Source organism: Artemia sp. Qi Xiang Cuo, chromosome 19, assembly GCF_049724085.1.
Source record: "Artemia sp. Qi Xiang Cuo chromosome 19, ASM4972408v1, whole genome shotgun sequence".
Lineage (NCBI taxonomy): Eukaryota > Metazoa > Arthropoda > Branchiopoda > Anostraca > Artemiidae > Artemia > Artemia sp. Qi Xiang Cuo.
This window is the reverse complement of record NC_142812.1, coordinates 7,138,635-7,154,968: the sequence shown is the minus strand read 5'-3', so window position 1 is coordinate 7,154,968 and position 16,334 is coordinate 7,138,635. Positions and strand designations below refer to the sequence as shown.

General features: G+C 36.3%; 2 protein-coding genes across 2 annotated transcripts in view; both read right to left on the bottom strand.

The window, feature by feature from the left end:
• The window catches only part of LOC148940441 (uncharacterized), a 309,073-nt gene that overhangs the window by 123,583 nt on the left and 169,156 nt on the right, over nucleotides 1-16,334 (bottom strand). The window lies entirely within an intron of this gene.
• LOC148940442 (calcium/calmodulin-dependent protein kinase type II alpha chain-like) overlaps nucleotides 1-16,334 on the bottom strand; it is a 72,098-nt gene that overhangs the window by 2,632 nt on the left and 53,132 nt on the right. Inside the window, exons 3-5 of the mRNA XM_089105266.1 lie at nucleotides 14,865-14,940; nucleotides 12,449-12,543; nucleotides 7,705-7,819 (exon numbers count right to left, since the gene is read on the bottom strand). Coding sequence (XP_088961392.1) covers nucleotides 7,705-7,819; nucleotides 12,449-12,543; nucleotides 14,865-14,940 — 286 coding nt within the window. The remainder of the gene's footprint in view (nucleotides 1-7,704; nucleotides 7,820-12,448; nucleotides 12,544-14,864; nucleotides 14,941-16,334) is intronic.

Sequence of the window (16,334 nt, the reverse complement as noted above, 5' to 3'; positions counted from 1 at the left end):
CCAATCAAAATTTTGAGATATCGATTTTGTTCAACGTAGTTGATTTCCAGATAGAATATATGTTTGTGAGGAGGACACTCCCCCACAACCCTCAGGGCAAGAGTTTTAAGTTATGCCCTGGGGGCATATAAGGTTTTTTATAGGAGGGGTTGTCGTAGAATCTTCAAAAACGGATCATTCGATTGGAAATTCAAAGGGATAGTGCCCTTTTTAATAGTCGAAAGTGATTCGAGGGCAACTAGCCCAACCCCCCACGCCCATCATTCCCCCAAATACATCCAATCAAAATTATGAGATATCGATTTTGTTCAGCGTAGTTGATTTCCAGATAGAAAATAGGTTTTTGAGGAAGACAATCCCCCACAACCCTCAGGGCAAGGGTTTTAAGTTATGCCCTGGGGGCATATAAGGATTTTATAGAAGTCGTTGTCGTGGAAACTTCAAAAAAGGCTCATTTGATTGGAAATCAAGAGTTCTAGAGCCCTTTTTAATAGTCGAAAGTGTTTGGTGGGCCAATCGGCCCCCCCCCCCCCCCCCAAATTCTCCTAAACACATCCAATCAAAATTTTGAGATAGCCATTTTGTTCAGCGTAGTTGATTTCCAGATAAAAAATATATTTTGAGGAGGACACTCCCCCACAACCCTCAAGGCACGGGTTTTAAGTTATGCCCCAGGGGTATATAAGATTTTTAAAGAAGGCGTTGTCGTAGAAACTTCAAAACAGGCTCATTCGATTGGAAATTCAAAGGGCTAGCGCCCCCTTTAATAGTCGAAAGTGATTGGAGGGCAACTAGCCCCCGCCTCCGCGCCCATCATTTCCCCAAACACATCCAATCAAAATTTTGAGAAAGCCATTTTGTTCAGCGTAGTTGATTTCCAGATAGAATATATGTTTTTGAGGAGGACAATCCCCCACAACTCTCAGGGCAAGGGTTTTAAGTTATGCCCTGGGGCATACAAGGTTTTATAGAAGGCGTTGTCGTAGAAACTTAAAAAAGGCTCATTCGATTGGAAATCAAAAATTCTAGTGCCCTTTTTAATATTCGAAAGTGATTGTAGGGCAACTAGCCTCCCCTCCCTTCCCACGCCCATAATTCCCCAAACACATCCTATAAAAATTTTTACATAGCCATTTTGTTCAGCGTAGTTGATTTCCAGATAGAAAATATATTTTTGAGGAGAACACTCCCCCACAACCCTCAGGGCAAGGGTTTTAAGTTATGCCCCGGGGGCATATAAGATTTTTATGAAAGGTGTTGTCGTAGAAATTTCAAAACAGGCTCATTCGATTGGAAATTCAAAGGGCTAGTGCCATTTTTAATAGTCGAAATTCATTGGAGGGCAACTAGCCCCCCCCCCCATGTCCATCATTTCCCCAAACACATCCAATCAAAATTTTCAGATAGCCATTTTGTTCAGCGTAGTTGATTTCCAGATAGAAAATATCTTTTTGAGGAGGACACTCCACCACAACCCTCAGGGCAAGGTTTTTAAGTTATGCCCTGGGGGCATATATGGTTTTTATAGAAGGCGTTGTCATGAAAATTTCAAAACAGGTTCTTTCGATTTCAAATTGGAAGGGCTAGTGCCCTCTTAGAAACTCAAAAATGATTTGAGGGTAACTAGCCCACACCACCCCAATGCCAATCATTTCCCCACACTCATTCAATCAAAATATTAGAGCCATTTTGTTCAGCGTAGTTGATTTTCAGATAGAAGATATGTTTTTGAGGATGATACTCCCCCACAAACCTCAAGGCAAGGGTTTTAAGTTATACCCTGGGGGCATATAAGGTTTTTATAGAAGGTGGTGTCGTAGAAACTTCAAAAAAGGATCATTCGATTGGAAATTCAAAGGGCTAGTGCCCTTTTTAATAGCCGAAAGTGATTTGAGGGTAACTAATCCCCCTCTCACGCCCACCTTTTCCCAAAATACATCCAATCAAAATTCTGAGATAGCCATTTTATTAAACGTAGTTTTTAAGTTCTGGAAAATTAGGTCTTTGAGGATGACAACTCCCCCACAACCCTCAGTTGCAAGGCAAGGCTTGCTCAGGCCTCAGTTGCTCAGGACAAGGGTTGTAAGTTATGCCCTGGGGGCATATAAGGTTTTGTATAGACAAAATTGTCGTATAAATTTCAAGGAGGGCTCATTTTATTTGAAATTGAAAGTTATAGTTCACTTTTTAAGCGTCAAAAGATATTGGAGGGTAACCAGCTCCCCCCCCCTAAACCCTATTTTCCCAAATGCATCCAATAAAAATTTTAAGATGGCTATTTTGTTAAAAATAGTTAAAAGATATAACAAAAATTCTGGTGTTGACACAACCCACCAGGGCCCGGGGGCAGGCGTTGTAAGTTATGCCTTGGGGGCATAAATGGGTCTTATGGAAGGGATGCTCGTATATACTTCAGAGAGGGCTCATTTCATTGGATATTGAAAGTTCGAGCTCACTTTTTAATAGTCAAAAGAGATCCGAGGGAATCTATCCCCCCCACGCCTTCTTTTTCAAAACCCATCTGATAAAAATTTTGAGATAGACATCTTGGAAAAAAAAAACAGTTCAAAGGTCAGATAAGAAAAACTCCGGTGCCAATACAACCCCCCAGGGCACAGGAGATGGCGTTCTAAGTTATGCCCTAAGGGCGTGTATGGTTCTTATGAAAGGGATGCTCGTATAAACTTCATAGACGGCTCATTTGATTGGAAATTGTAAGTTATAGTTCACTTTTTAAGAGTCAAGAGAGCTAAACTAGCCCCCCCCCCATGATCTTTTTTCCCCAAACCCGACCGCTACCAATTTTGAGATAGCCAGTGTTTTTAAAATTGTTCAAAAGTTAGATAACAAAAACGCCCCTCACAGCCCGGGGGATAGGCGCTGTAAGTGTTATCCCGGGGCGTATATGGTTCTTATGAAAGGGATGCTCGTATAAACTTCAGAGATGGCTCATTTGATTGAAAATTGAAAGTTCTAGTTCAATTTTTAAGAGTCAAAAGATATCCGAGGGCAACTAGCCCCCCCACACCCTTTTTTCCCCAATCCCATCCGATAAAATTTTTATAATAGCCATTTCATTAAAAATAGTTCAAAGATCGAATAAGAAAAATTACTGTGTCGACGCAACCCGCCAGGGTCCGGAGGCAGGCGTTATGAGTAATGCTCTGGGCGCATATATAGTTCTTATGGAAGGGATGCTCGTCTTAACTTCGGAGAGGGCTCAATTGATTGGAAATTGAAAGTTCTTGTTCAATTTTAAGAGTCAAAAGAGATCGAAGGGCAACTAGCCCCCCCCCCCCTCTTCCACGCCCTAAATGCATCAGATGAAAATTTTGAGATAGATATTATGTTAAAAATAGTTCAAAGTTCTCATAACAAAAAACTCCGGTGTCGAAACAGCCCCCCAGGGCCCGGGGTTAGGCGTTTTAAGTTATGCCCTGGGGCATATATGGTTGTTATGGAAGGATCCTCGTATAAAATTCCTAGAGGGCTCATTTGATTGGAAATTGACAGTTGTAATTCACTTTTTAAGAGTCAAAAGGGATTGGAGGGCAGTTAGCCTCCCCCCACACTCCATATATTTTCCCCAGAGGCAATTTATATAGAAGCGATCGTCGTATAAACTTCAAAGGGGGCTCATTCGATTGGTTAATCGAGAGTTCTAATGCCCTTTTTAAGAGTCAAAAGTGATCAGAGGGCAACGGCCCCCCCCCCCGCTGCCCAATCCCTTTTTCCCAAAATACATCTGATAAAAAATTTGAGGTAGCCATTTTGTTAAAAATAGTTCAAAGATAATATAACAAAAACTCCTTTGCGTATGGTCATTTCGTTAAAAATAGTTCAAAGATCAAATAAGGAAACTCCTGTGTCAACACCCCCCCCCCGCCCCCCAGGGCCAGGGCAGGCGTTGTAAGTATTGCTCTGGGGGCATATATGGTTCTTATGGAAGGTATGCTCGTATAAACGTCAGACAGGGTTCATTTGAATGGAAACTAAAAGTTGTATTTCATTTTCTCAGAGTGAAAAAAGATCAGGGGGCAACTAGCCCCTCCCGCCCTCCACGCCTTTGGGTGTATCAGATGGGTAAATCCATCCGATAAAAATTTTAGGTGACCTTTTTGTTAAAAATAGTTTAATCATCAGATATTAAAACTCCCGGGTCGACACAACCCCCCAGGGCCCAGGGATAGACGTTGTAAGTTATACTCTGGGGATATATATGGTTCTTTTAGAAGTGATACTCGTATAAACTACAGAGATGGCTCATTTGATTGAAAGTAGAAAGTTCTAGTTCACTTTTAAAGAGTCAAAAGAGACCGAAGCTTAATCTAGTCCTCCTACGCCCTTTTTCCCCAAACCCATCCGATAAAAATTTTGAGATAGCAATTTTGTTAAAAATAGTTCAAACATCAGATAATAAAAACTCCGAGGTTGACACAAACCCTTTTTTCACTTTGATACTGTTACTTTGATATCAGTTTTGTTACTTTGATGAATATTGGATTTTGTTTTTTGAAGTTTGATCTTGAAACAAGGAATTTTTAAAAACTTGAAATTTTTTGCAATCAAAAACGTAAAAAAATTAATTAAAAAACTTTCCTAAAAATAAGTTTTTAAAATAAAAGTAAAGGCCATTTTAAACCTAAGCTCAGCGGATACAAATAGCTTTTAAAATTCAAACTAAAAACGACCAGAAATTACTGCTGAAGAATAAATGAAACCCAAAACGAACAGAAATTAGATAAACAATCATAGCAAAAACATACAGCAAGTAATCATATAAATGAATAAATAGATCTTAAAGCGAGTAATGCTTAGATTGAATATGAATATCAAGCTTAAAACGAAAAAATATATTTTCCTATTGAAGTATAAATGAAACTAAAAACGAACAGAAATTAAATAAACAATAAATGCAAACAAACATACAATAGATATTAATGTAAATTAATACATAAACCTTAGAACAAGTGGAATTTAAATTGAGTAAGCAAATCAAGCTTGAAAAGAACAAAAATCACCACAAACAAGAGTTTGGGTATGACCTCCTTCTCTCACTGTAAAAGTCTAAAACCTACTGCGTCATTGGCACTTTACTGAAAACTATATGCGTCTTGAACAGTCTTGGAAAGTATAAACAATATCAAATTGAATATTTGATGTATAATGATATTAATTGTTGAAAGATCCATCAGTTCAAGAATTTATTTCACTGTAATTGTATTTTTATTTTCAATACTGTAAGAACTGGAAAAGAAAATATTTGTATTATAATCCGTTTTCAGTTAAGCGCCAATGACGCAGTAGGCTTTTGGTTTTTATTTACAGTTAGGAAAGGAGGCAGTATCCAAACACTTGTTTGTAGGGAAACTATATTCGTTTTTAACAACTTTAAAAAGAGCAAGTAAATTAAACTGAATATTTCATGTATAATGATATGAATTATTGAAAGCTCATCAGTTCAAAATTTTACTGTAATTTTAATGGTTATTTTCAATGTTAAGTACAAAAGAAAATATTTGTCATAAAATTGGTTTTCAGTAAAGCGCCAGTGACGCAGTAGGTTTTAGACTTTTACAGTGAGAGAAGGAGGTCATACCCAAACTCTTGTTTGTGGTGATTTTTGTTTGTTTCAAGCTTGATTTGCATATTCAATTTAAGTTTCACTCGTTTTAAGATTTATGTATTAATTTACAATAATATCTATTGTATGTTTGTTTGCATTGATTGTTTATTTAATTTCCCTTCGTTTTTAGTTTTATTAATATCTCAATAGGATAATAGTTTTTTTTGTTTGGGGCTTGATATTCGTATTCAATGTAAGCATTACTCGCTTTAGGATTTATTTATTCATTTATATTATTACTTGTTGTATGTTTTTGCTAAGATTGTTTAATTAATTTCTGTTCGTTTTGGGTTTCATTTATTCTTTAATAGTAATTTCTGGTCGTTTTGAGTTGGAATTTTAAAAGGTATTTGTATCTACTGAGATTTGAGGAGGTTTCACTTTTCCAAAAATATTAACCATAGCATCTAGATAATTTCAAAAGAGCTCTTGCTATTAGATGTACATACTTTGTGTGTGTAGATGAAGAATTATAATTCTTCCGCTTTAAGGGAAAGTTATCTTATTTATCAGTTGTATCACTATCATTATGTCCATTTTTGAGAATATTTTGAAAACACCTTGAGAAAAATTGAGATTATTTTTGTACACAAAATATTTTTCAGAATTACAATGAATTTGGGGTTCCTCCCAAAATGAAGGAAGAGCTGTAGCCTTAGGCAGCCAGCACCATCCAAATGACACCACTGGCTGTTTTATTATTTAAATAGTTTTGAGCTTTTGGCTAATCTCTGAAGGAGGCTACATCCTAAGGCTGAATCATACGACGTACTTTTCCATAGGCAAGATTTTTTTTTTTTTTTTTTTTTTTTTTTTTTTTTTTACATAAACGCAGTCATTTGCCCAAGGTTTTTGAAAAGGCAACTTGTATCAATGCTATTTCCGGGGAGAGTAAAGTTTGAAAAGAGCTGGTTTTGCAAAATAAATTAAAAATAGTACCTCAATTATATGTTCTGTCGTTGCGTCGGAAGAAAATGCTCCACCCCCAACGTACTGCTGGAACTCGTGCACTTAAATATATTTATATTACGCCATATCCTCAAATTAAATAGAACAAAAAGAGAGGCAAGGCTTGATACTATATGGGATTGTCTGGTGGCACTCAATCATCAGGGGTCCCTGTCAAAACCTTCCTTTTTCATTAGGTAAAAGGATGTTTTGCAGTTCTAAAAATACTTGAAGCTTAAAACAATATTTTAAGCCCAAAAAAAGAAAGTGAGCCGACGAAAAATATATTGAAACCTAGCCCCCCTTTACCCCCCCCCTTCCCCAGTTTAATCTGAAAGGTACTGTTGCTCATCTTTTATTTCATATATTGGCCTCTGCTTGTGGCTCATCATTTTGGAAAGTGTGTTGGCCACAAATAGATTAAGTGTTGGATTTGGGGGTATTTTATTTGAGATAAAAGAACTATTCAGAAAAGTCTAGTTGGCTTAGTTTGAAGTTGTTAATTCTAAGAAAATATAAGGGGCGGAATTTATTGCCTAGATGGGCAAAATGAAGCCCCGCCTTTATTTAATCAGTAAGAATCTTTTTTCAAAGGGTGCAACCTACAGCAAATTCCAAGACAGACATCGAAGCATTCCGAAAAAATAACAGTTGCATATACCCAAAGTCTCTTCAGAAGCAGAAGTAGTCTGAATTTGTTGTATATGATGGGCACAAAATACGTATACAAGAACAAAACACTAGGGGAAGTGGAGAAGAGGGTGGAGAACATCAAATTTTTATGGGCCATCTGAGCCAGCCTCAGGAATTTCTTGTTCACCACCCTCTCTCCCATACACAGTATTTTGAAAAAGTAGTCAATTCAAAATTGGAAAAACAAATCTTCAGCTTCGAGACTGTTTATCGTCAGATTAGACCCAGAATTTTCCTTTGAAAGGACCAGGAACTAATTGTGTTTCTTTCTAATCTTTCTGAGAGATTAACCTTCGAAAAAGTATTTCCTGTAATTAGGTTTTAGCCCTAAACGCAAAATGAAAACTACTATGTTTCTCTAATATATAGAAGAAAAATTAAAGTCAGATTTGGAACCCAAATAAGAAACTAAAGAAAAATAAATGAAGTCATCTCACTTGTCAACATATTGAGTCAACCTCGTATAAGCTATATAAGCGGCATCTTCTCCAAGTAGGTGAACATGTGGGTTCAAGATGTGAGTATTCACCAATTTGCAATCATTTCCTGAAGCTAGAGAAAAAAAATGTATCAGTTTAGAGATTCACTTCTTAGAAAAAAAGAAACATATCAAAATCGATCTTTTATATTAGAAAGCGAGAAGCTTCATAGATGTATTTCAACAGAATGAGGAACAGGTTACACTGTTAAAATCAAAATAAGTCTACCATTTTTCAATCCTGGCGTCTGGAGGGTCAAAAGTCCCATTAACGGGTACGGGCCACTTGCCCTGTACCTGTGTCTACTTAAACCTAGCTCAGGACCAAGTCATTAGAAGATATAGGAATTGAACTGAAGTGTGGGTCTCGGGCCTGTGCCACTTACTCATGAAAATTCTCTTCTATGTCAGCTTACTGAGAAAAAACGTGTGTTTTTCTGAACGTGTATTTGTGTAAATTCAAACTTAATAATTGTTTCAAATGAAATAAAAATTATTTGCCCTACAAATTTAGTGTGCATAAGGTAGACATCATATTAAGTTGAACAAGGTCAGCTTCAGTTTTAGTTTTTCGTCTCTTGTTGTTCCTCAAAGTTTTAAAGTATCTGAAAACACCTGTCTATTTAAAATATGTAATAGGCCCAGAGACTCTGATTGGGATTATGTTCCATGACGATTTAATGGTAAAATAGAATAACAAAAGCTTTCCCCTCAGTTAAATAACAATTAAATACATGACTAATAAGTGTTCTATCTCAAATACTCTTGATTATGGCAATATTCTATCTAATTACAATTTTAGGTACCCGTTTGACTGACCAAATGTCAATCAACAGCCTGTACAGTAATTCGACCCCACTTTCTGTAAAGTGGGGTCAATATCTGTAATAAAAGAAGGTCGAGATGGCTAGGACACTCTCTACAAACAAAGAATGGCAGAATACCAAATATTGTGCTTTTTTGCCATCCACCAGAGGCTAAAGCAGGTCGGCCATCTAGGGTCAAATAAAGAGAGAGGAGGTTATAAGGAAAGATTTGAACTACAACTTCATGGACAGGGGTATAGAATGAAGCTTTGAATAGGATGGGATGGAGGAGATGTCAACGCAGCTGTGTCTTCCCCAGGCGACTTGGTGCTGCAGTAAGTCGGTAGTTGGTAGCAGTAATATTATGATTCTGTCCCATTGATCAGAGTTTCCTGTATAGATACTCTGTTGTTTGTAAGTGTCTATTTAGTTGTTTAATATACACAAACGTGTCGTAACTGCAATCGCTCATTCGAAGTTAAGCGACTTACTTTACAATAAGCTAAGATTTCTACAGTTGTTATTTTTGGATTTTCTTTGACAAAAATTTTAGTTTTCAAAATGTGTAATTAAAATTAATTTGCATTATAAAGTATACACAAAAAACATTGTCAAGACACCTCTAAAAACCCCGTAAAAAGCAAATGATTCCAGCCTAACTGCTATAAGCAATGACACATACATACTGTTAACATTTAAGAACAGAAACTACCATTACAGCTACACTAAAGCAATATTTTTCTATAGCCTGCATATCCTAAACATAGCAATTCTTGTTTTGGTAAAACCCAGCTTCATCAAACAATTTTGATCAAGGTCTTTTTTTGGCCGTGACAATTTTTTGTCCAGCATTTTTTTGTCAAGAGCTATATTTGACATGGTATTTTTGGGTCACAGGGTTTTGTTCAAGAGTTTTCTTTTTTCTTCAGAGCAGTCCTTGTCAATACTTTATATAGCCAAGACATTACAAAGTTGTTCAATTTATATATATAATGTTGTTGTATCTTTTATGGTTATGTGTATTAGTAGTTCAACTTTACAGAGTATCTGCTGTTTCGCCTGAGTGTCCAAAACAGCGTTTCTGAACAACCAATCGAAAGCTTGAATTTCGTCACGTGTGCCAACTCCATTATTAGTGATAGACTATCATGGATGGATGATAGAATATCTATCAACAATTGAAAATGACATCATTTTTATACATTCCCAAAAAAGGATTATGCCAGCTGTGCCTCGAACTCAGACTGTCTGTCTTGGCTTTTTCTCCAATTAGCCATGGATTGATGGCAACTTGATTTTAATTCTGATGTAACTTAATCAGGACCCCCCTAGATTTTGAAAATGCATTTTTTGTTATGTTTATTGAAAAATACCCATTTCAGCTATCTTCATTGAAAAAAATCAAAACAACAAAATTACCTCCTCTAGATATTAATAAATACATTTTGCCGTCCCCCTCCCACATTTTCATGAATGGCACCTCTGAACTGAATTAAAATACACAACTGAGTAATTTTGGAACATAGTTCACAAAAATTGCTGGGTAGCTTTTTGGCTAGAGGATGTGACAATTTTTTATTCCCGTTAAAATATATCACCTTATTATTTCAAGTAGACATCGTCCAACAAACAAAACCAGCAAGGCCGTATCCAGGGGGGGGGGTGTTTAGAGGTTTTTGACCCCCCCCCTCCGAAATATTCGTCCGACTAGTAAAACGTAACAAAAAAGAAAATAAACAAATTTTTTATACGTTTTTCGACCAGTATACATAAACATTTTCAATAGGAAGCTTTCTCTTTTTCTTAATTATCTCAGGAGTTCGAGTCTCTTAAAATTAATATTATTAACTGAACACAAGTCAGAGCTGTCTTTGGATTTGATGGTCCACTTAGTGTCATGAAACCATTGGCAGATTCAGGGGGGCCAGGGGGGCACCCACCCCCCTAACGTAGTCTAAAGTAGTGTAATTTACTTAATTAACGCAAGATTGCGTTAAATAAACTTGCTCCTAGCGCAAGTTTATAGATCAACCTATTTTGCGATCCCCCTAAAAAAAAATCCTGGATCCGTCCCTGCATGAAACTAGCAGGAGATGGTACCAAAGAGAGTGCAGAGGCTTGAATACTCTCTTTAGGCATCTACATATGACAGAAAGAACTACGAGAAGAATTTTTGAAAAAGTTAGCAATATTAGTTTTGCCCTTTGCCGACAACTTACCAAATAATATATATATATATATATATATATATATATATATATATATATATATATATATATATATATATATATATATATATATATATATATATATATAGATTTTAAGAAAACCTTAATTAAGCCACCTTATAAGAAAGGTGATAAAAGTGAGTGTGATAATTTTCGAGGCATTAGTCTGGTCTCTGTACGTAGTAATTTACTTAGTAATATTATACTTTTTAGACTGAGAGATGCCGTAGACAAAATTTTGAGAGAAGAACAGTGCGGTTTTGGAAAAGGATGTGTCGACCAAATTTTCACTCTTAGGCTAATAATTCAGAAGAGCCTGAGTTTTCAAATACCTTGGGTCCTCGGTTTTATAGATTATGAGCAAGCGCTTGACTCTGTTGATAGAAGATCTTTAGTAAAGATTTTATCCTTGTGTGGTATACCAGACAAATACATTAAAGTGATTAGTGCTATGTACAAGAATAACACTGCTGTGGTTAAGGTAGGAAATGAAGTTAGCAGCTGGTTTTGTATTAAATCAAGAGTTAAGCAGGGTTGTGTTCTATCCCCCTTTATATGGATTATTTTCATGGACTTTGTCTTAAGGAGCACAGGAAAGGAAATGGGAGACCACGGAATCAAATGGGGAGGAGAGAGTCTCCTGGACTTAGATTATGCTGATGATTTAAGCATCCTAGATGAAAGTGTGAGCAAAATGAATGAACTTTTAGAGGTGTTGCGAGTTCAGGGTGCTAGAATAGGTTTGAAAATTAATGTTAAGAAGTCTAAGTCACTAAGGCTAGGAACACGTGAAGATGAAAAGGTGACGTTGTGTAATGAAAAGATTGATCATGTGGGCAGCTTCACTTACCTTGGTAGCATTATTAGTAAAGATGGTGGAAGCAGTGAAGATATCAAAAGTAGAATAGCCAAGGCTCAGGGTGTTTTTTTACAGTCAAAAAAGTTTGGAAGAATAGGAAGATAAGTCTGCAAATCAAGATTAGAATTTTGAAAGCTATAATAATGACAGTCGCAAAAAATGGCTCTGAAGCATGGACGCTCCGAAAATCGGATGAAGATTTGCTAGATGTTTTCCAGAGAAATTGCTTAAGGATTGTTCTGGGTACCCGGCTGACTGACCGTATTTCAAACAATAGGCTATACGAAAAATGTGTTTCAATACGGCTCTCTAGGGCTATAATGAAAGAAAGGTTGAGGTGGCTAGGGCACGTTGTGCGAATGAAGGATGACAGATTGCTGAAGATTGTTCTTTTCGGCCAAACCGTCTAGGGCTAAACGAAAAGCAGGTCATCCTCGTCTCGGGTGGGAGGACGTTGTAAAGAAAGATTTAAAGGAAATGGAAACTTTGGGGGCGGTTGTAAAAAAAGAGGCTTTGAATAGATTGGGGTGGAGGAGGAGCCTGCGTAGCTGTGTTGGCCTCAGGCGGCTTGGTGCTGCGGTGAGTTGTTAGTGGTAGTAGTATATATATATATACATATATATATATATATATATATATATATATATATATATATATATATATATATATATATATATATATATATATATATATATATATATATATATATATATATATATATATATATATATATGACTTTCCTATTCATATCTAGGGCCAGTTTCCACTGTTTTAAATGGTTCATACTCGTTGAAGAGGTAGAAATCTTACCGTTGTCAAAATAGAATTTGTGAAATTTGATTCCCCGCACCAAGTTGCCGAGTGCCTCTGGTTCAAAAGCCGTTAATTGAGGGTCACAGAGCTGCCTGAAATATAAATAAATTAAAATAATAAAATGAAATGGCAAACGATCAAATAATTATACATTTAAGATTAGACAAAGGTAGGTAAAGGATACGGCGCTAGACCCTTAAAGTCCAAACCGGCGGAGCTGACCTCTGTCTCAAGGCCCTTTAGCTAGGAAGTGCAATGGGGGGATGGGGACCAGCCATCCTGTGCTTTCGCACGCCTTTCCTGATTGAAATTAAAACATTTATTGTTTAATTTCACATTTAAGGTTGAAATTAAAACAACAAAATGAAATAGAATACAATTGAATAATTATACATTTAAGATTGAACTGACCAAATATGATAACATCTCCAAATTTAGACTAATAATCTAAGCAGCAAAACTGGCGAATCGCCTTTGAATAGCAGAAGAAATTAAAGGGTTTCATAAAGAATTTACTATTTAAAATGAAAATTAAAAACTTGAAGGGGAACTATGATTTATAAGCAATAGTGAACAATAAAGGCAGAGTAAGAAAGAAGGGCAGTAAAAGTGGAAACAAAAACTTTCAATTCGCAAGCTAAGTAACTAGTTAAAGAGTAAAGTAAAGAGTAAAAGAGTAACTAGTTAAACGGTAACTTATAAGAGTGGAAACTAGCGCTAGTGTGGACACTAAAATGTATCAATGCCATCTGGCGTTTGGCGACGCTTGGCATTTTTCCAATTTTTGTAATCGGTTTTTTTTGTCAGGAACTAAGATCAGACAATTATTACTAACCTAATTTTACCAATTACACTAATCAAATTAATTATACTTATTATAACACTCGGAATAATTGCAAAGTGTCACCAAACACTAGATGGCATTGACAATTTTTTTGTTACTAGTAATGCTTGTAAATTCTTGTATTGACAAATAGAATAAGTTTAAGTTTAAAAAATAATGTTATGGTATTAAAAGATCTACCTTACTCCTTTTACCTCAAAGAGTTTAAACTTGAATCCCTTTCTTTTCGCCGAGAAAAATTATGCCAAAGATTTGGCTCCTCCCTCCTTCAACATCCCATCTACCGATCATTCCTTCCCCCACCTTTTATCCCAATAAGATCTCGTCCCCCCAGGGAAGTGGCTGACAAGGTCCCGAAACCAACCCCAGTCCACTGTAACACCTCGCACTACAGTAAAAGCTTTGTGCCAAGCTTTTGTGAAATATTAAAATGATCTCTAGTGTTTTTCGTCTTTAGTTTATTTTATCCTGACGAAGTTTTATTAGACAACTTTATTTTGCTAATTATGACTAAGAGACATCATATTTGGGCTTTGCCCACGAGAGCTATGTCTTGTTTTTGAATTAAATGAATTTGAATTTATATCTTTAAAATCTTGACCTAAAAACTAAAAGACAACAGAAGAAGAAAACATAATTCAATGACAGGTTTTTACAAACTTATTTCCACCCAGACATCTTCAGAGACGAAGATAGAACAAATAAGGGGAAAGTAATTCTTTTACCATAACCCTTGAAAATTGATATACTAAAAGACAAAAAAAAACATTAAAACCATCTCAAAGATAGTAATGGGCACATAAGAAAAACCTAAAAAGTATAAAGTAAAAAAAAGAGGCTTCATCAGTATGGGACAAACAGAAGCTTCAAACAAGTTTGGATGGAGGCTGGAGTTTTTAATGACCCCCCCCCCTAAGGCAGCGCAGTCAAGAGTTTGCAGCAATAGAAGTGGCATGTAGCAGCATCATCGGTAGTAATGAGACTTTCAGTATATAATTATAAGATTGTTTCATAGTAAGATTAATATGAAAAGTGGTTTCTAGGTCAGCAATAACTGAAGCATGGTTTTCATAGTTCCTATAGCTATATGACGTCAAGTCGCTAAGCAGTCACGTGTATAACAGATTTTAGCTCACTATTTAGATAGGAAGGTGGGTAATTTATCTTTTTAAATTAAAGTCATTCTAGGGAGTTTATTATGTACGATTTAAGGGTCTAAAGTGAAACCCTTACTCCCTCCAAACCACTCTCCCCTTGTTCCATTTTATTTTTACCAAATATGCTATTTGATTGTTACTGAGCTTGCTGATTACAAATCCCAGGTCAATTACGAAACACAAACGAACAAAATCTAAAGACTTTAAGCAGTTATATAATAAATGATGGACTTGTTACAACTTGTTGAAATTGGAGTCATGCAAGGATTTTCAACCTGCGTAATTTGATGGCCCTGCGTAAAGTCCTTAGGCTGTGCCTCTTATCAACTTTCGATGACCCTTCTAGAGCATTACTGAATGACTTACGTCGAAAATAAGTTACACAAGATGGCTTAGGTCGAAAATAACTTACGCATAATTTTCGAAGTCTCTACAGCTAATGGCTTCAAGTAGCTGCTCAGTTACACGTAATATTTCTTGTTTTTGAGCTAAAAAAAAAGAAAAAATTATTTTAGCTTTTTATGCAGAAACAATCATCATTTAAACACACCTTTGCGTGATACGGGATGGGCTGCCGACCAATGGCTGCTCTGGCCTCTCTTGCGCCCGGGCTACAATCTTGATCAGCACCCTCCCCCGTATTCAAAAAAATTTCAAGTCTAATTTTAAGAAATTTAAATTATTAGCAAAATTTTCTATTTATTAAATGACTTTTTTTACTTTAGTCTCTGCAAAACTGTTAATTATCTTGTCTTAGTTGATTGCTTCTAATTCTTTAATTCAGCCTACTTACTTTTAGCTTAAAATTCAATTTGAAATTGGTTAAGCTCGGTCTACTTACTTTTATTTTCAAGCAATGGCGATGAAGATATGGAAAAAATTAAAATTTCTGACTCAATTTGCTTATATTTACTGCCAACTGCGCCCTCTACTTTATTTTAATAAAAATACAGTTTCAAAAATGGCAAAACGATTATAATCGTTATATTATTTATTTGAAATTTTGCGCCCCTGTGCCAAGGGCAATTGCCCCCTCTGTCTTCCCCTAAAACCACCTCTGCTGCCGACTCTCAGTCCATGGATGTACATTTTGCACTTGTTCCGCCGCACATGTTAAGTATTTCCTGTCGTGCGTCATCGCGAGACGCATGGCACACTTCACAGCACGTGTGTGACAAGCAGAAGATTGTTCGTACGATTCTTGGAAAAGGGTAATTCGAACCTTCAGCTGCATCCTCAAAAACAATTGCAATATTATTTCAAGCCTAAATCCATAAGGGGTAAAAGATGGAGGAGGGGATATTTTAGGGTGAAAAGCATTGGATTCTCGTGTTTCTTTCCATTTTTGTTCTTTTTTTACGCATGATTTGTGCTGACCGAATGGTTAGCACTCTAAATTCACAAGGGATGGGTCATGGGCTCGAGTCTTAGTAAGGGCTATTGTTTGGTTTGGGGCAAAGGTTAGAAAAGCTTCCCTGTAAGAAAAACCAGAAGTCCACCTTGCTTCAAGTGTGTACTTAGAGGAATTAAGGAACAAAGGAAGCGTCACATGATTTGCCAAAACTGTGCATGACATTCCCGGGTGAGAGCAGACAATAAAGAGATCGGCACCAGCGCTAAGTGGATCTCGTTAATCCTTATGCTGAAGTTCTGTAACCATCCCTAATTAATATATTTGTCCAACTTTTTTCACTCTTTCGTAATGACATAATGATATTGACCTGGAGATACCTTGTAACACCATTAGCAAAGAGATATTACGATTCAATCAATGAAAAACAATGGTTGCAGCTACACCTGCAACCTAGTAAAAGATGGACACTGCCCATAATAACCAAACAAAGTAGCCTGAAATCCCTAAAAACATAAAAATAACACAAAG